This window comes from Lygodium microphyllum, chromosome 5 (genome assembly GCF_053477565.2).
Source record: "Lygodium microphyllum isolate KBCC chromosome 5, Lygodium_microphyllum_v1.1.10, whole genome shotgun sequence".
Taxonomy (NCBI): domain Eukaryota; kingdom Viridiplantae; phylum Streptophyta; class Polypodiopsida; order Schizaeales; family Lygodiaceae; genus Lygodium; species Lygodium microphyllum.
Window position 1 is genome coordinate 75,084,440 of NC_141139.1, and position 22,231 is coordinate 75,106,670.

The 22,231-nt window shown below is 38.4% G+C and overlaps 1 protein-coding gene across 1 annotated transcript; it reads right to left on the minus strand.

The window, feature by feature from the left end:
- Positions 1 to 18,893: 18,893 nt before the first annotated feature.
- LOC148035998 (calreticulin-like) lies at positions 18,894 to 20,496 on the minus strand. The gene has a single exon (XM_087678000.1). It carries the CDS (start codon positions 20,413 to 20,415, stop codon positions 19,216 to 19,218), a length of 1,200 nt encoding a protein of 399 aa, XP_087534126.1. The 5' UTR covers positions 20,416 to 20,496; the 3' UTR covers positions 18,894 to 19,215.
- Positions 20,497 to 22,231: the final 1,735 nt, after the last annotated feature.

The window sequence follows — 22,231 nt, forward strand, 5'->3', positions numbered from 1 at the left end:
CTATGGCAAAGCAGGCCAACAAGTGTCGCACATCAGCTTCACTTTCCTATCGCATACTAACTTTGTCATCTTTGAGTGTAAAAACACCATATAATTCGCTTCCATTGTAAACCCATAACATGTACACAATTGTAACATCTATGCAATCGCACAACCATAACATCACACATATTCTTCTTTTGCGTCCTCGAGCGTAAGAGGTCACATGCGTGCTCACTATTTTATCTCTTTTTTGAATCTATCTCACTATTTGTTGCCAATCTCTCTCTCCCCACCCTTTTTCACACCTCTCCTCTTTGAGAATTTTCTCACATATTTGTTATGTCTCTCTCTCTCTTTCTCTCTCTCTATACAACAACCATCGCTTCCTCTCTCCCCTCCTTTCCACCTCTCTCTCCCTCCCCTTATTTATCCCTCTCATCTATTTGCGACCCCTCACACCACTTTTGCATCTCTTCCCTCTCTCTCTCTCTCTCTCTCTCTCTCTCTCTCATGTACGCATGCACAACAGGATAGACATGCATTTGCATGTAGGTGTATAGAGACTCATATATGTATACAATACCTTTTATTATGCGCTAGACCTGTAAAATTTACTCATACTTACTTTGCATGTTACAATTAGAAATAACATTGCACCTGACCACAAACAAAAGACATACGAAATGCATATTTTGTATCTTTGATTGTAAGAAATCACATGCTTGCTCACTATCTTCTCTTTATCTTGAATCTCTCTTACTATTTTTTGCCTCTCCCTACCCCTTTTCACCTCCCTCCTCTCTCTGTGACTCTTCTCTCATATATTTGTTACTCATCTCTCTCTCACTCTCATACCTTCTCCTCATTTCCTTCCTCCACCCTTTTCATATCTCTTCTCCCTTTGCAACCTCTATCTCTTCCTTCCACCCCCTTTTTCAACTCTCCCCCTTCCTCCCCTTTCTTATCCCTCTCCTCTACCCCCAACCCCTCTATCTCTCACCCTTTTGTTACATCTCTCCCCCCTTTTCACACGCACTCTCTCTTTCCCTCTCTCTCGTATATGCATATATAAAAGGCTAAACATACAGACACTCATATATATATGTAATGACCATGCACTAAACTTGTAAACTTGTATATATACTTGCTTTGCACAATAGTTAGAAGTATCTCTATATTATCCTTTGATGTCACAATTACAAAGTCTAAGTGTATCCAAGCATTACAAACAAGCTCTCAGTGTATTAATAATACACATAGATGAAGTAGAGCCCGAAACCAAAGTTTGTTCCAGAGACTACGCCAATAACTTTGCACACAAAGTCAAGCATCAACAAAGTACAAAGTGTTACTCCTTGATTGTGCCTATGCATCTTTATCCAAATGTTATAAAAAGGGCCCCAATGTGAACAAAAAAATAAAAAATTTCATATGAAACCTAACTAAAATAAAGCTTTCTTTTCTTCGAGGAATCACTGGGAAAATTTCCATTCTCCAACACAACATGGTTAGGTGAAGCAAGTCCCGTTGCTACTCCTCACCTTGGCATTGGTACAAGGAACATGGCAGTCTTTCCTCTCTTTTTTGCACCTAAATTTTTAAAAAGTCACAATGTAAATGTCAATACATTTAATGATTGACAAATATTACTTAACTTTAGAATAACAATACCTGGCCTAACACCTACAAACCACTTAGTAGGCATTGTCATAGCTTGATGTAGCATCACAAAGCAACCGAGGTCTTTAAATTCATACGTCGGCCACCCCCTTGGTATTCTATCAGTGTGAGATCGTTGAAACCTCTTATCCTATTCAGCTTCACCCATATGCACTCAAAAACACTAAGTATATCCACAATGCAGAACCTCAATAAAAACTGGAAGCAAAATCTCTATATTGACATCATCATATAAACACTCAATGACCCTTGCAGGCGTTCTTCTTATAATATCATGTGTTGTTACTACACGCAAGATACATTGCAGTTCCTTCTGATCCTCAGAAGCTGGATAATAGCCCCAACTTGGAGTAGACATCTGCGAAAGTTAAGTAAACACTTAAATATAGTGTAGGAAATAATCAGTTACTATTGAGTATATACCAACCGAACATGGCATAAAGGCCATTTCACATAGTAACTATGAAGCCGTCAAATTTCAATGGATACATCCCTGCAAAAAAGCAAGCATACCATTGCACCCTCCAAAAATCACCTCTATATGCATCCTTGCAAAAAAGTAATACACCTTATTGCATCTTCTATATCCTTATATACAATGTTTGTTCGTGACATTCACAATGCTCCCATTTTCATCCAGCAAGACTCTTACACCACATGAGGATTTCACCCTTAAAAATGCAACATACAACTGTCCATGTGTAAATACCAGTGTCTTCAAGTTAAGACCAACAACAGAGAAAGTTTGGCCCTGCAACTTATTGATCTTCATAGCAAACGCCAATCAAATAGGAAACTACCTCCGCCTCATAGTAAATAGAAATTGCAAAGTGCTATGAATAAAAGTGATCCTAAGAATGAAAACCCGTTCCCTATATTTGTTCATGTTATTATTTCAGCATCTATCACCTTTCTATTGAATGCCTTACATATCAATTGTGCACCATTACACAAACCTTTTCCCGAATTTAAGTTCCTAAGCACATTAATAGGTGCATTCATCTTTAGTAACAATAGATGGGGAGAAAACCCACCTCCAAGATGTAGTGTATTTAGATATTGTACAGAGTACAAAAATGAGCTATCATCCGTCTCTACAATCGAATCCGCACTATAGTACTATATAACCTCTCGATGCATCAATTGCAATGCATGATGGTTCAAAGAAGCCATCTCTGTATCCTTGCTGTAAGTATAGCACACTCACTGAAATATGCTCCAAAGTCTCTCATAGTGGATACTTCACTGTACACACTATCAACCAAGGTTTCAATAGAGTGTCATTTTAATACCATGCCACATGGATATATGTAACTTATCATAATTCTCTATAATACCCACCCCATCCCCTATCCCTTGAATCCAACCAATAAACCCATTATCTGTTACATCACCAGCGGTTGACATCCGCATATTCCCAAACAACCTTAGCACCTAAAGACACTGCCATAAATGAGAGTAACATAGTGTTTCATTAACAATATCTTCATGGAAACCCTTCATCGCGACAAGTAGGATTAATCTAAAATCACCTCCAAGTAAAGTGACCTTTCCACCAAATGGTTTATCACAACTCATAATATTAATCCCTCAAAGTTTTATCAATTGCCTCAAGTGTATACGTGTGCATCATGGGAGCCTCATCCCATAAAATAAGGCTTGACCGTCTCAATAGTTGAGCAAGATCACTCTGAACAGGAATATTACAGGTGGATCGATTCCTTAGATCAAATGGAAATTTAAACCTCGAGTGAGCGGTACAACCACCCTACAAAAGCAAAAGCTGCAATATGAGATCACTTATATGTAAGCAAACACTTATAAAGAAATGTCTTCCCAAACCTACCGAGACCATCCAAAAAAAAAACATCCCCAGAGTTTCCACCAATAGCATCCATAACTGCATTATATACAACTCTTTGTCCGTCATTCAACATTGCCTCCATAGAAAGACAAAGTCTATGTTGCTCTAGTATATTGTATGTATATTCATCTTCTAAAAGAGGATTAGCACACAACTAAGAATTCATTCGATGAGGTTCTGACAATCCATCAAAGTTAGACAATCTTCACCCATGCTACCGTAAAAGGTCTTGAAGATGCAATAAAGCCTTGTTTGATGCCTCTTGATGTAGAATTGCACAAGATACATGCGTACGCTCTAGCTACAATCCCAAAGCTGACGAGGCTGAGTAGGCTCACAAAAGACCAAAATTGCAGCAAATAAAGCACATAACTGGGCACCAATCTGCACAGAGGCAGCTTCTTCCAAGCACATAGCATACTCATCATCACCATCTAACACGCCCTTTGCAATGCAAGCTTCCTTAAAAGTATTGTACATAACATTGCCAACAGTACGCAAATCCTCAAAAGATGTACATCCGCAAGATAATGTTAAGAGCATTCACAAGTAATAACGCTCACCACATGTAGGTGACACAAAGTATATTTGACCACATGTATTTCCACGCTTTCTCTTCGTCCACACCTTTTGTCATGCACTCCACACCCAGTACACTGGGAAGTCTTGATAGTGAATAGCTCGAGCCTCTGGATGAACACAATTGCATGCAAAACACTATGTAAGAGTGGTTTTCTTAATATCTTCATTTTGCATAACATCTAATATATTTTCCATATCTCGAAACACCACACAATTCTCACTAGGCAAGTGCACTTGCAACAGCTGTATATTAGGCTTCTCATTGTGTAATGCATAGTTATATATTTGCCAACATGCTTCTAAAGCATAAACATATCATGTATCTAAATAACTCTCGATCTCGTCCACTTCACGAATGCTCGTACCATTCAACCCTGAGCTTCTAATAGAAAACTTAATGGTTGCACAGTCATGTCCCTTGTATATATACTTATACAAATGCTTAACAACTTTGCCACTGTTGAGCATACCTCAACATTTATATATGCATTGTATTTCTTAGTTAAGTAAGGATTGTATGGAACAATCCATCGATTATCATATAGTATTACCATTTATTGTTATGAATGTAATTCCATCATCCCGTCTTTTATAAATAGGATAGCCAGAGCTATCAATAGTTCATACTCACAAATCTCCAATGATTTTTTTTTAGTGCATCAACCATCACGCATGCAAGGGCTCTTAGGATTCAACGCACCACAAGGACCATGGACATTGCACTTTGAGATAGTTTCAAACAAACCTAAAAACCTTGCTTTAATAGGAACCTCAGCACAAACAGACCTATCATAATGGCATGCTTTGGAGAGTTTAAAAGGTGCTCCAAAATCAGCAAAGTATGAGAATGTGGTAACCCTTGCTTTTGAAACTCAATCACACTAACATAGCTTATAACATTTCCAAACAAATTCTTTTTCAACAATGTATGCATCATATCAACATGTTTTTTATACAAGACCTAAGCGGTCAAATCACGATGAACATAAGTAGTTTGTCCAGGCAACAAAGCATTAGTTATCTCTGACCACTTTGGATTACATGTCATTGTTATAAAGAGATATAGTTTTTCCTTACTCCACACTATAGCCATGGCATCTTGATACAAGTAATACATGTGCCTTGGCCCACCAGTAAAAGAAGATGGCAAAACCACCCTTTTATCAACAAAGGCACCAATAACATGTACTGGCCCATTATCCATCAATCCTATCATATATGCTAAGCCTTTATAAACTTTTGAGTATAAAACTGATTGATTCTGATGACATCAAGCCAACCTACATTACTCTACACTACAATAAGCATCAACAATAAACCATTACAACAATCGACTACCACACAACGTTCAAACCTTAGTATTCTTATACACTTTTAGTCGAAATGCATAAAGTTGCATTTGAATAACACAATCCTTATTAGACAATCCATGTACATTAATTGGAATATTAACATTACTATCATGGAACCTTCCATCATCACCCATAGGAAAAAGAAGAACATACAGCATTGGCATATACGCCCTATGCAAGTTTGAAATAGCAATACATCGTCCATCTTGACTATAAACATGTATATCTTGATGATCGAGACTATTCTCATTGCCTTGTCCCACCATGATAGAGGCGCAACTCCACTGGAGCTAAGTATTGTCTATTAGGTTGTTGAATGCCAAAAATAATCATTCTTAAATCATGCAAGGGATTGTTTTGCAATTGCATACCCATGGATCTAAAAGCTAGTGCATATACATTGTGTTGATGTATCATAGATTGAAGTTCCCCAAGTAAATTTGGCAATAAATTAGGATAACACCCAATTGATTAAATAACTCACCCTCAGTATCATAAACATAAAGTTGTGCAAATCTTGGCCTTTCCTGTCATTGCACATTAGGAAGCAAAGGGTTGCACTCTAAAGGTATAAGAATTCCCCACAATAGACAAAAACTCATCAACATTAGCACCAAGTGATACAAATGTAAGAGAACTATTATACGCCCATATATTATTATTAAATACTTTACTTTGAGGATGCATACCATGTAACAAATCATGCAATGGCTGTGATGGACATTGCAACAGTGGCAACATTACTTTTCCATTCCGACAACAATGTTTACCAAATAAAACTGATCCTTGCACTTGAGTCTTGCATCTCCATAATTTAGCGAACATCACTCACACGTCTCAAAAAGACTTCCCATGGAATGCACAACTGGGTCTTGAAATAGCAATATTGTAGTTGCAATATAAATATCTATTGCAGGTAAAGCATGCTAAATGGAACAAAACTCCATTTTGAGGGCTAAAGATTGAAGCATTATTGACACGCAACTTGTTAATCATAGGATTTCCTAAATTTTGGCTATTTTCAGTATTGCAATTATAATTCATAGCAAAAGTAAATTGCTACTCAATCAATTCACTATTTCCATCTAGAATCCCCACGCGAGAAGGCATATTTTGCATACTATGCAGGCTACTCTAAACTCCCTCATGAATCATGCTATCATGATTTAGAGATTCTCTCTATGAAATTTTTTGGCACCTAACCATAGCAGAACACTTCCCTTTGTGCCTCCTTCGACCATGTTTTGTTCGTAGCCAAATCATTTGAGTCCTAAGCCTAGCAACTTGTCATCCTTTATGCCGCATAGAGTTGAGTTTATGCCTATGAATATGTAACACATAATCTCTACTAGTTGACCGATGTGAAAATCCCATATTCATTGGATCCTCACAAAGCCTGCATGCCAAGAGAGACCGTGCATTCTTTCAAGGAGAGACTTGATTGGGATTAGTATTTTCAAAAAGACTTAAAAGTAGAATCAACCTAGAATCACATAATTCAGAACATTGCAGTAATTTATTTAAATTAGCATAGTGCTGTACGCAAGGAACGTTAGTAGTCAAAATAAAAATGATTTTTTAAATATTCTATATATAATTGGATATCTTATCCAAAGAGAGACAAAGAAAAATTCTATCTAACCAGCAAGTGATCCCCCAAGCCTATAACTCAAACCCAAATATATCATTCAATAGGAATGTGCAGTATACCCAAAACATTAGGATTCTTAAATCATTTCCAACACCAACAATCATGAAACTATGCTAGCACTTAGTTGAGACTTGATGAAGATTAAAGAATTACCTTTGCCATGACGAAAATAGCAACACAGTTATCTCTTCACAAAATGCAAGCGAATATTTTTTCTATAAGTTAATCTTTAAACTTAATACATCTAGTCTAGCTTAGTTTAAGTTTGTCACATCAAAAGTGCTGTATAATTTCTTAGCCCATGACATGCAACTTCATAAAAAGAAAGCACATAACATTATAAAAAGCACATGTATGCACTTTAAAATGCTAGTAGTCAAAATCGAAATTCGCCCAAACCCAAATCAAAAAAGGCCAATAAAGACTATAACTATGAGAGAGAGAGAGAGAGAGAGAGAGAGAGAGAGAGAGATCCAAATATCACTCTTTCATATGTATTACATTGCAAAAATCAATTAAGTTTTCTCTCTAGATTGCAAGACAATAAGTCTTTATATAAATTAAACCTTAAGAAAGAGGCATCACATTGTATGTATCCATTACATTTCACTCACTCCTTACATTTTAAAACTGATGCAGGCTTCTTGGTCTCGAGACGTTCAAAGTCTAAAGAACTTGAAGCATTGTTTGTGTTCCTTCAAACCCTGTTGTTCTTGTAGATTTAGCAACATACGTTCCTTGTTGCCTTACCACTTCTTTCATTTTTTGCACACTAACTTTACTAACTCTATTAGACTCCACATTTTGGCTACAACAACATATACAAATAATTATCTCCAAAAAAAGTACACAACACCTTGACGTAAATACAATTAGAGATATCTCCCATACTGATGCGAATGGCTCTAAGTAGACAAGTATCGAAGAGATGATGTCGTGGCTGTTTTCTTTAATTCCACTAAATCAATTGCATTCAATGGTGTCGAATGCACTATGTCTAGAACATCGTCCATGGCATTGCGTTGTTCCATAATGACTACACAAAACTTTTAAGAAAGTATAAGAGTTCCAATAGAGAAATCTCAAAGCTACTCAATATACAATTGATAAATACATTTGTAATCAAAAACCCTACATCGAAGGTAACCAGACTCAAAGATAAAAGAATAGTCATGCATGAGCACATGCATACATGGTGCTCACCAAAGGCCACCTGATAACCCTTCTTAACCCCTCTCTCTCTAACGGATGTCCATTCATCCACATTTGCACACAACTCTTGTCGTCACCGAAGGCCTAGCAAGCACCACTTAATCTTGAAAATATGCTAATCTCAAGCGTATTTGAGAGTCGAAAGAAAAAGAATAGACATGCATTAGGTCCAACATGCATAAGCAAATGCGTATATGGCCATGTGTGAGCACATGCGTACACAACACTCAATAAAGGCTAGGTGAGCATTGTCTAATCTCCCCCCCCCCCCCCCCCCCCTCTCTCTCTCTCTTTCCAAGCCTTGCCAATGGATGTTTGTTCGTTTACATCCATACGTAGGGATTGCCAAAGGGTTGAAGGTGTTGTAGATCCAAAGGTGTTTGAGGCTCCAAATCGAAAGAATACCAAGGTGAAAGATGGAAAAACAAACCATTAAAATGGTTTTAATTTTTTTTAATAATCTAGAAGAGATAGACAACATATTTCAAAATGGAGATTTTCATCAATCAAATAAGTCAAATAAGAAGTCTTGTAGAGGTTATATATACACCAAGCAAACCATAGATCTGAGGATGTGCTTATGTGGCGATTCATTCAAGTTAACATTGCCAAAAACCTACCAAGATAAACTTTGAAAGAAACAAGTTGCACATCAAGGGCAATGTTCTCTAATGTAAGGGGATGAGACTATGCGGCGATTCATCTAGGTCAACATCGCTGAAATCCTATTAAGACAAACTTTCAAAGAAGTAAGCTTCTTTCATCTTCTTGTCATGATCATCCAAGGATCCAACATGTGGCCAATATTTTCGAATATGGTCATATATCTCCCCTATATAGCCCTTGATTTCTTCTAACTCATCATGTATCCTCACTCCATCACCAATGTCCCCTTCATATTTCTCCTCCAATATTCTCTCAATCCTATGTAAATGGCTATCAATGTTATCACTAAGAGAAATTGAAGCTCTTTGACATCGAAATAGTGTCTTCACTTGCTTTTCAATCCCATCCAAGTGATGAACGATTCTCAAGAACCTAATAGAACCATCATACCCTCCAACATGCTTGAGTGCACGACGAACTGCCTTCTTCCTTGTAGCCTCTTTTACCTTGCACATATTCATTTGCACGCTGGGAGTGCATCACACAACATTTCCTGCTGTAGAAACATCTTTGTTCGCTGTAAAAGCCCCCATGCTACGCAAAACAGATGCATCAACATTGAGGTGCATATTAACTATTCTTAAAATTTAGAAACACGAAAATATCCTAGATGGCATTAGATTAGCCTTCCAACACATTAAATTTAAAATATATGTGCTCTAGACCATATGATTGATCATGACAAGATTTGCCATAGCAAGCAACATTTAGAGTAAGGTTCCAATTTATTTATCTCACACATAAAACTTAAGTGGCTCCTTTTTACTAGTTTACATGCACGTCATATGATTGATTACAACAAGATTTGCTTATATAGTAAGCAACGTTTGGAGAGGTTCCAATTTGGTTATCTCACACACAAAACTCAAGTGGCTTTTTCACTTACTTACTTACAGGTCATGCACATGTCTTCAAGGTGTAATCAGAGAATTTCAAGCAAATTCCCATGGCTTCCCAGGTGAGAGATTAGAGTTTTTGTGATAATGGATGTCTTCATTTGAATATCCATATAAATACATCCATCATGATCCCAAACCCCTCTCTCAACCTTACCTTAATATTAAGTCCTATCTTAAGTCTAATAATTTATATTTGTTCACAACCCATGGACAAATTAAAAGTTTCCTAAAATTATACCCACCTTACGAATTGCAATAAGTAGAGTCGAGGATGGATCTTTTGATATACCTAATGTTACAACCAACGAGTTGGCCTTTTAATTGGAATGAGGTTTTTTTCCCAAGACAAAGAGTCTCATTGCTTGTGCACACTACACAAAATCCTTCCCTAGAAAATCATGTCCTACTACAAAATTAATTAATACCAAATCAACATTAATAAATAAACATACAAAAATAAATAAATATAATAACAATAAAAATCTCTCCTTTAATAAAAAATAATAATAATAAATACTAAACTAATAAAATAATTCATTAAATAAATGAATGAGTATATATATATATATAAACTCAACTATAATAAAAATTATTATTATTATAGATATTAAATAATAACTAATAATAATAATAATATAAAAATATGAGATCAATACTAATAAATAAATATATCAAAACAGATAAATATAATAACAACAATAATCTCTCTCAATAAATATAACAATAATAATAAATAATAAATACTAAACCAATAAAATCTCTCTCTCTCTCTCTCTCTCTCTCTCTCTCTCTCTCTCTCTCTCTCTCTCTCTCTCTCTCTCTCTCTCTCTAAACTCAACTAATTTGTACACCACTTTATACACAACACAAATTATTATTATTATAAACATAAACTAATAATAAAAAATATTTTTAAAATACCAAATCAATACTTATAAATAAAAATAATAACAATAACAATCTCTATATAGCACTCTTTAATAATAATAATAATAAATATAATAATTAAATAATTAAATAATTCACTAAATAAATCTCTCTCTCTCTCTCTCTCTCTAAACCAAATTAATTTGTACACCACTTTATACACAACATAAATTATTATAAACATAAACAAATATCAACTATAAATGTATAAATATGTATAACAAACAAAATAACCACCACAAAATTAATCAATACCAAATCAACACTAATAACTAAATATACCAAAACAAACAAATAGCAATCTCTCTCCACTAATAATAATATTATTAATAAATAAACACTAAACTGATAAAATAATTCACTAAATAAATCTTTCTCTCTCTCTCTCTCTCTCTCTCTCTAAACTCAACAAATAAAAATCTATATCTATATAAATACTAATAAATAAAAACACACCAAATTAATACCATTAAATTAAATTAATATACGAAACAACAAATCCATGGGCGACGGGCTAGAGATGGGGAGGGGGGGCAAATCCATGGGTGGGTTGGTTGGGGGAGGAGGGACAAATCCATGGGCGGGCTGGGGGCAAATCCATGGGCGGCTTGGCTAGGGGAGGGGCAAATCCATCGGTAGGCTAGGGAGGGGAGGGGGGGCAAATCCATGGGTAGGCGGGTGGGCTGGGGGGGTGTGATAAACCTGCACTCGTTACGCACTCAACACGGCACAGAAAGGTAACACAATATGAGCTCAAGGTATACTCTTGTATTATTCAATCCAAAAAGCGAGACAACATAGACACATCCCAGGACTACACCCTCGTGATGCCACACATAAGAGGGTTCACCACTGGGCATAGGGAATCACACGTAGAGTGGAAACAAGGCAGGGCTTTGAGTCACTACTACTCCCTATATAGGTGCAATCGGTAGCAACGGCATGGTATAGCTACAAAGCCCTTACACTCACCCTCGCTTACTAGATTGCTGACCTCAGCAATTTAAGGGTAGCGTTTGTTATTTGACTCATCCGGGGTCTTAACGCAGCTTTTCCTAGCAAGCTGGTCAGTGTCTGTCGATCTAAGGGGACCGCGAGGTCTTAACACAGTCTATACTATCAGACTGGCCAATGTCTGCTACACTAAGACATTGGGGCTTTTTCATTTGATGGAGTTATCTGTGATGATTGCTACCATGCGAGTCTACCCTCGACTCGATTACATTTGAGGAGTGGAGGCACATTTGGGGTCTATGATTGAGAACCGCATTATTTGTTAGAGTGTCGGGGCGGCTCAAGGGTCGATAGAAGGAGCAGGGGGGTCCTTCTCGAGCCAAAGGGCAAAGGCATCCTTTCCGCGTTCACGGGCCTCCGCTTCTAAGATCGAAGTGGCCTCCTTGAGTGCACGTCCGCGCCACTTGGTGAGGTATTCGGGGAAGCCTCTTTGTTCCCAGCATTGAAGAAATGCTTCTACTTCGAAGGGACCATTGGAATGGAGCATTGGTACGCGCCGTCCCCATTGGTTGTCGGGATAGAACCTGCGCAGAAGACAAGCATGAAATGCATTATGAACACAAATACTGTCTGGCGGGTCCAGCTTGTAAGTGACTTCATTCAGCACTTGAGTGATTCGGTAGGATCCATAGTAGCAGTGATTGAACTTGGGGGTCATGTTTTTGGGAAGTGACATATTCTTAGAGCTCACTAGGACCATGTCTCCTTTGGCAAATAGTACAACCTTTCTCTTCTTGTTTGCTTGCTCTATCATGGTTATCTTGCTCTACTCGAGACTTTGCTTTAGCTGCTGCATTGAGATCTCTCCATATCTTCAAGAATTCTTTTGCATCTTGATCCTCCGCTTTGGCCGCTCCGGATGCTGAGGCCAGTGGTGTAATGACTTCTTTTCCTGTGGCTAACTCAAAGGGAGTGTACCCCGAAGCCGAGTGGATGGAGCTATTATAGTGGAATTCCAAGACATCAAGGTACAAGGCCCAATCTTTCTGGTCCACTCGAGCATAGCTCTGCAGAGGTAATCTTCGATGCCTTGGTTGACTCATTCTGTTTGTCCATCTGTCTCCGGGTGGAAGGATGATGAGAATCTTAGTTGGGTTTCCAGAGTTTTGAAGAGTTTCTTCCACATGTCACTCATGAATCGTCCATCTCTATCTGATACAATGGCCAGTGGTAAGCCATGCAGTTTGAATACATGTGTGAAGAAGAGGTGTGCTACCTCCTTGGCATTCAGTGGTGGTTTGGCCGAGATGAAGTGGGCCTGTTTGGAGAAATAGTCCACATCCCATGGGCGGTTAGGTACTGGCAATGGTTGTAGTAGTCCAGCTGGTCTTGATCTTGGTGCTTTGACCATTTGGCAAGTGGGGCAAGTTTTGATGTAGTCTATCACTTCTTCCTTCATGTTCGGCCAAAAGAATTGCTTCCTAAGGGCCTCCAAGGTTTTGCTTTGCCCTTTGTGGCCTCCAATCTTGTCGTCGTGTATCTCATGTAGGATGAGTTTCTTTAATTCCACATTGTTGGGGATATACAATCTCTTGCCTAAAAATAGAATACCCTCTTCTAAGGTGTACATTCCATGTGGTGTCTTCTCGGCTTCCACATCTTTGATTATCTTGTGCATTTCTTGATCATGTTCTAGGGCCTCTTTGACAAGTTCTATGAAGTTGTTGCTGACCACACTGACAGCTTTCAGGTCAGCTTTTCGGCTCAAGGCATCTGCTATCTTGTTAGTAGAGCTGGGCTTGTGCTTAATCTCCAGGTCAAATTCGGCTAGGAAGTCTAGTCAGCGGGCTTGCTTTGCTTATAACTTGGGTTGGGATTGGAAGTATTTGAGGGAGATATTGTCGGTGAAGACTATTGTATGCTTGTCTTGAACATAGTGCTTCAATTTTCTAAGGCAGTGGATGACTGCCAACATTTCCTTCTCATGTGTGCTCCACCTTGTTTCAGCATCGGTAAATTTCTTTGACTCATATGCAATGGCGTGACCCTCTTGGACTAGTACACCCCCTATGCCATAGTCAGATGCATCTGTAGAGATTTCAAAGGGTTTGGTGAAGTTTGGTACCCTTAGGACAGGAGTTTGGCTCATGCACTTCTTCATCTGCTCAAAGGCTTCCTGTTGCGCGTTCCCCCATGTAAAAGAGTGATCTTCTTTGGTGAGGTGGGAGAGGGGGGCAGTGATAAGGCTGTAATCTTTGATGAACCTTCGACAAAATACTGTGAAGCCGAGGAACTCCCGCACTTCTCTTACAGTTTTCAGTACAGGCCATCTTTGGATAGCTTCCACTTTCTTAGGGTCCACTTTGATTCCATCTGCTCCTACAATAAAGCCTAAGAACTCCAATTCTTTCACTGCGAACTCACATTTTTCCGGCTTGGCGTATAACTGATGCTGCCGCAATTTCTCAAAAACTCGGCATAAGTGTTGCTTGTGCTCTTCTAAGGACTTGTTGTAGACTAGGAGGTCATCTATGTAGATAATGACAAAGATATCTATCTCCGGTCTAAAAATTCCATCCATAAGGCCACAAAATGTGCCTGGCCCATTGCTTAGGCCGAACCCTAAGATTAACCACTCAAAACTACCATATCGGGTACAGAAGGCTGTTTTTGGGATATCTGCGGATTTGGTGGTATCCTGATCTAAGATCAATCCGACTGAAGTACTTGGCCCCATGCAGTCTATCTAAGAGGTCTTCCACTAGGGGCATAGGATATTTGTTTTTTATGGTGATTTTGTTAAGAGCCCTATAATCTACGCAGAGTCTAAGTCCCCCATCCTTCTTCTTTACAAACAACACTGGGGCACCAAAGGGGAATTTGCTAGGGTGGATGAATCCTTGTTCTTCTAGTTCATGTAGTTGCTTCTTGAATTCCATGAGCTCAGTGTGGTTCATGCGATAGGGAGCTTGGGCCGGTGGGGCAGACCCTGGAATCAGCTCAATCTTGTGATCCACATCTCGCCTGGGTGGTAGACCCTTGGGAAGCTCAGCTGGCATTACGTCTTTGAATTCTTCAAGTATTTCTGTCACTTCTATGTTCCTATTCTGTTGTTTGGGTTTCTTGCCATTTTCTTCTTCTTCAATTGGTTGGATCATACACAGATAGACCATATCTCCTTGCTTGACTGATTTTTTGACTTGCTTTGCACTACATGTCATGATACATGGCCTGATCACGGTCCCTTGGACTGGTGCTTTTTGGGTCTAGCCCTTTGGTTGGTTTGCAGTTGGTTTTACTGTCTGGCATGATACTCCTGGCTTATTCTCCTTCATTTGCACCTTGATTGGGGTCCTACCAGGTAGCTGCATTCTTTCGCATGGCACTCTGACGCCTTCTCCTTGCATATCTAGCATCATTTCATTCACACCCTTACCAAGCATTGCAATGACATACTTGTCATAGAATTCTAAGCCCAATATCACTTCAAAGTCATCCATGGGGATTACTAAGAAGTTGAGTTTCGCTTTCCACTTGTCGGCTTCCACTTGGACTGCAAAGACTTGTTTTACTTCCTTGGCTTCTCCTTGTACAAATGTTACTGTTAATCCTTCTAGGGCCTTTGATAGCTTCAATCCATGTTTTGCTGCACACTGTGGTGTCATGAAGTTGTGCGTTGCTCCTGTGTCCACCATAATAGGTTGGTTTCCTTCGCCCATTTGGCCTTTGATATATAGATGGTGGACTGCCGCTACCCTGGCTGCCATGCATTGGGTCGACCCTACCCTTGGGTGGTCCATGCTTTCTTCACTCCCATTTGGAATTTCCTGGATCCGTGGTGGTTGTAGTTCTTCTCCTCCATATGCACAAGTTGCATTCACCCTTGATCCACTCGATGAAGCTGTATCTTCTATTGGGCATCTGTTTTGGTAGTGTGGACCCCCGCATTTGAAGCATCTGATGCCGGTGAAAGGGCCTGGGGGTCTCCACCATGATGTATTTGATCCTACTGGCCCATATGATGTGCTAGGGGTTGGCCTGTAGTGATTGTTTCCCCATCTTCCTGTTGCTCCTCTTGGTACTAATGCGGTTTGTGATATGGCCGTGGTGTTAGTGGTGTTTTGACTCCTTGTATATGTGAATGCCCCTCTAGGAGCATTGGGCCTCTGGTTCCATGAGTTGTTGTTGTTGAAGGTGTTGTTGAAGTTGTTGTTGAACCTGTTTTGATTCCCTTGTGCTGTTCTTCTGCCTTCCAGGTCCACCAGTCGTTCGGCCATTCTCATGGCTTCTGCTAAGCTTGTTGGCTCTTGTCTCTCCACATCTCTTCTAGCCCATTCTTGCATCCCAAACAAAAATCCATGTAGCTTAGTGTCTGTATCCATGTTTGGTAGCTGCAGCATGATTTGCCTATATTTGCTGACATATTCTTTCATCTTTCCTTGTGTTTGCTTGAGGTTCCTCCATTCATCTCTCACTTTGAATTTCTCTAGCTTTGGAATAAGATAGTCCTTCAGTTTTTCCTGGAGTTCTTCCCACGAACAGATTGTGTGGCCCTGCTCTTGTTCTAGCAGGTACCAACTGGCAGCGTCCTCCTCCAAGCAAATGGCTGCCACCTCTGCCTTCCTGTCTTCGGTAATTCGTGAATACTTTAAGTACCTGTCCACCTCTACGATCCATTTCTTCAGAACCAACCCATCTCTCTCTCCCTTGTACTTGGCGGATTGGGGCATCTTGAATTTTCCATAATCATCTTCTGAACTACTGCTATCTTCCTCTTCTTTGCGATGGTGCTTCTTCTCCTTCTTCTTGTCTTTCTTTTTGCTTCCTAATTCTACTACTTTCTCCTTCTCCTTCCTTGTATCTTGTGCCCTCCTAGATGTCTCCTCTCTACCCGTTCTATCCATCTCCTCTTGCATTCAGTGTCTTTTCTCCTCTTCTTGTTGTTGAATCATCCATTCTCTATAGCCCTGCTCTACTTCTAGTTTTTTCCTCCTTTCTTCCTCCTCTTCTTTCATCTGCATGTTCCTCCATATTGATTCTAGTATACCTGACATACCATCTAATTGTCTTTCTAGTCCGGCCACCTTCTCCTCTTGGGCCACTCTCCATTCTTGCCCCCTACTCTTCTTCCTCTCCTCCAGTGTTAGGAGGGTGATGTTCTCCCTTTCGTCCTCCATGTGGTTGGTGGTGGTGTCGACGCGGGGAAGCCGTGTTTCGCCTGTGGTGGTGTGGGTCGTGTCGCGGGGAAGCCGCGTCGCGTCTTCAGACGGTGGGATGTCGAGGTTGGGGCGTCACGCCGACGCGGCGCGTCGGGGGGGCGTCACAACGTGGGGCGACACGACGCAGGGCGTCACACTGTGGGTCATTACGACTTCGATCTCTTCGGGGCACTGGATCTTTCCTTCTGCTTCCGTGAGCACTCCTTCACTCCGAGCAAGAGTTGCTCTGATACCAAGTGTGATAAACCTGCACTCGTTACGCACTCAACACGGCATAGAAAGGTAACACGATATGAGCTCAAGGTATACTCTTGTATTATTCAATCCAAAAAGCGGGACAACACAGACACATCCCAGGACTACACCCTCGTGACGCCACACATAAGAGGGTTCACCACTGGGCATAGGGAATCACACGTAGAGTGGAAACAAGGCAGGGCTTTGAGTCACTACTACTCCCTATATAGGTGCAATCGGTAGCAATGGCATGGTATAGCTACAAAGCCCTTAAGGGGGGGGGGCAGAAATGGGCGATGTCCCCCTCCCTTCTAATGACCCCTCGCTTGGTGGCTTCCAACGCAACGTCCCCCTATGCACCTGGCTTCAGACGATCCACCCTCGGCCCCCACGCCTAACTTCGGACGACCCCCCGCACGTAAATAAAATAAGCTAACAAACAACTACTCTCTCTGTCCCTCTCATCACATCACACAATAATAAAATAAGCAAACTAAAAGAATAACCAACATACTCTCTCTCTATCTCTCCCTCTCTAACAAACTAACCTACCCACTAATAAAACGAATACCAATACAAATGAAAGTTGGAGGCTAATGAAAAGTTGGGGAGGTTACCTAGGTAGGTTAGAGAGAGAGAGAGAGAGAGAGAGAGAGAGGATATCTTTCTCCAACCCACCAAAAAAACTCATAAATATTCTAGCAACTCACTAACAAAAACTAATAACAACAAACATAACCTTACTAACATATACATAAGCTCACCAACATAAACCAAGTAAACATCTTTGTCCCTCTCCCCAACTAACAACACCAACAAAACTAATCTAGATCAATAAGCCAATAAATATATTCTCTCTCTCTCTCTCTCTCTCTCTCTCTCTCTCTCTCTCTCTCTAACTACACCAATAACATAAACCAATAACAAACACATCAAAATCCAATCAAACCAACTCAAAATCACAATCATATCAAGGAGAGAGACCACCAACCTGAACAACAACCACAAAAAACTGCCCGAAAGACCAATAGCTGTAAAAAAAACCAACAAAGCAACATCAACCAAAGCTTTAATTAAAAGCTCTAGCTCTCTCTCTCTCTCTCTTTCTCTCTCACCTATTACATCACATCACACAATAAACCAACACTTGATCCAAACCAACCAACTAACAAACTAAAGCAAATTATATATATATATATATATATATATATATATATATATATATATATATATATATAAACATAAAGAAATCTCTCTCTCTCTCTAACCTACCCAACCAGCTGACATGTAATCTACTAACAGAACCAATCAACATAAACTAACCTACCAACATAACTAATGCCAAACATGCATAAACATAAATAAAACTAGCTTACCAACTCACCAACAAAACCAAATAAAACTTTCAACAAATATTCTCTCTCTCTCTCTCTCTTTTTAGTGACAAGTAACCTCTGATTTCACTGATTGCATTCTGTTGCTGAATCCAAAAGGCTTCTTCTTCAAGCCCCTAGAACATTACTTAAACTACTGAAACAGCCAGCTTTGCTTCATACTCAGATCCATTTTCAAGGCAGGCAGGCTTACTCACCTGATCCAAAAGATGCCCATAGGGTTTGTGGCAAACAAAAACAATGTGTGATTAACTGACTCACATATGGAAAACGCTCAAACAAACGTTTTAACACTCCACTGATTGGCATACATAGGCATAAGCGACTTCCTAGAAAAAAACTATTTCTCATTTGAATGATTTGGATGGACATCGTAATATTGAAGACCCAACTCCCTACAAATAAAAGTGTCTACAAAATTGCACCACTCAGTAGCCATCTCTGCAAATACCCAAGTGATCATCAAGAAACTTCCTAGGGAGCCAGTGAATGGGCTTTTGAAATCTGAGGTTAATTTCCTACAATGTGTCCATTTGTTGAGGCACATAAATTGCAGGTTTGCAGCAACTTTTGGCCATGTTGGTGGACCGCCATGATCAGAGCTCATCATGAGCATCCTCTTCCTCGTCTGCATCAGAGTCTTGGCCATCATCATTATCCTCCTCATCGTCATCATACTTCTTAGAGTCCTCCTCTTTGCTCTTCTCTGCTTCATCAAAAGCCTTCTTTTCAGCCTCCTTATACTTCCCCCAGGTCTCCTCAGCAAGAGTACTTGCATATGTTGGATCATCAGTCACTAATATGTTGTCAAAAATGGAACCAGCTTTAACCTGCCAAAGCTCAATGCCTACATACTTCAGACCCTTGAAAACATAAATCTCAGGATCATCTTCGAAGTCAGGATTGTCAATCATTGGAGCTTTCCATTTTCCCTTGTATGTAGGGTTCTTGATTCTCTTGGGCTTCCATGGACCTTTGTATTCAGGGTTGGGAATAGTAGGTGCTTTCCATTCACCATCCTCCTCATCATCCCAATCTTCTGGTTTTGTGGCATCAGGATCTGTTATTTCAGCAGGAATGTCATCATAGCCCTCAGGCTTTGTATCTTCTGGATCATCAATGTATTCCTTGTCATCCCAATCTTCTGGTTTTTTAGCATTCGGATCTTTGATTTTCTGAGGAGGTAACATTTTCCAATCTTTGTACAGACTTCCTGATTCCTTCTCCTTGTTGTCAACCAATACACTGTACGTGTTGTCCGGCCTCAAGATAAGAGTATATACATGAGTAAGTTGGTCAGTCTCACAAGGAATATCCTTCTCAATAGGATGATTTTTCCCCTTGTGCGACAGGATCACATGAACCTTCTTGGTACTATAACCACAGATGTCGGGGCCAAACATTATACTGTAAGGTGTCTCCCCACCAAAAGTGGATTGATCCATCTCGCCATTTATTAGCTTTATATAACCACCACCACAATCAAGATCCTGCTCATGCTTGATAGAAAATTGTAGCACTAATGTCTTGTCTTTGTTGCTGAATTCTGGGAATTCAGCTGAAATAGCAAAAAAACGAGAATCTGGATTTGTTTGAATTCCTTTGTCATCTGGATTACCAGACCACTTTCCGGCTGTGTGCAGCCAGTCTCCAGCAGCATTCTCACTTTTCTTCCAATCTGACTTCACCCAGCGTTTCTCCCATCCATCGTCGAATCGCTCTTCGAAGAAGACGTGCGCGGCGGCGAGGCAAGCGCAGGAGGACAGCAGGAAGAGGAGAATAACGGAGGCAGCCATGGCCGCGGCCTGGCTACAATGACGACACGAGCTTCCACTCTCGGTCTCTTCTCTGCGTCTCTTTTCCACCTTCTCTCTCTCTCTCTCTCTCTCTCTCTCTCTCTCTCAACCAACTAATGCACTAACACAACTAACATATGAACAAATCTATAATAAAATAAAAACTCTCTCAGGCCTCCTCTCACCCCCCCTTTCTCTCTCTCTAACCAATGTACCCAACTACCTAATATCCAACCTACCAACAAAACCAACTTAATAACATAGCCAACACCAAGCACACACATATATATAAACCTAAGCAAAACCTACTCACTAACACCCCCCCCCCCCCCGAACACACACACTCTCTCTCTCCAAGCAACCAAGATCCAAAATATAAAGTAACCATCGATTGTAATAATAATAAAAACTATATCTAACTATACACACATATATATAAAAGAATAGAAAAATACTAAACAAATTAATTATTCATAACTATTTAATAATTAATAATCATATAATATAATACAAATTATATATATATATAAAATGGTCAATCGATCAACTAATTACTAACACCCCCCACACACACCCTCTCTCTCTCTCCAAGAAACCAAAATCCAAAATATAAAATAACAATCTACTACAATTGTAACTAAATAATAATAATAACTCTATGTAACTACACACACACACACACACACAAAAGAATAGAAAAATACTAAAAAATAATTAATTAGTCATAACTAACTAACTATTTGATTAAATAAAATATAATTAATAATAACATAATAAAATATAAATAAATTCTATACACACACACAAAATTTAAAACATAGTCAATCAATTAACTAATTTCTAAAAATATTAATAATAAACTAATTATTCATAAATTAATTATTCTATCTTAATTAGTTGCTTAGTTATATCATATTATTATAGTAATAAATTAATAATAATAATATAATAACTATAAATTAAATGTTAAGTAATTAACTTTAACTATTAACTTTCATTAACTAATCAATAATAATAATAACCAACTAATATAATATAACTAAATTAAAAAACTAATAATAGTAATACTAATACTAATAATCTTATCTTAATCTTAATAATAACAATAAAACAATAATAATAATCTTAACCTAATAGTAAAAGCTGATCTCTCTCTACTAAATAAAAATAACTAATAACCAATAATAATATTAATATAAATAATTAAATTTAATTAATAATAAATATTGAAAATAAAAATTAACCAATTAACTTTAACTACACATACACCCCCAATTAATTATTAACCAATCAATCAATTAGTTAATTCTTAACTAACTAACTAATGAAAGTAATAAAAAATAAAAAATAGTAATTTAATAATTAATGATCAATTAATCAATCTTCAAACTATTAATTAATAAACTAATAATAATAATAATAATATCACCATAATCATCATCATATCATATTATTAATAACTAACTAATCTAAAAAAATAACTAATCAATATCACCATTAATGAATTATTAACTAACTAATAATATAACTTAATAAAATAATAATACTAAAAACTAGTAAGTATTAACTATAAAGTAATTAACTGTAACTATTAACTTCAATCAACTAATAATAATAATAATAATAAAACTAATTTTCAACCAATTAATTAATTCACAACTAACTAACTAATCGAAGCAATAAAAAATAAAAATTAACTAATTAATTATCAATAAAAAAATATCCTACCTATTATTGTTATAATAAAACAATATAAAGTTTATTTTATCAATATTAATTATTGACCAATTAATCAATTAACTAATTCACAACTAAC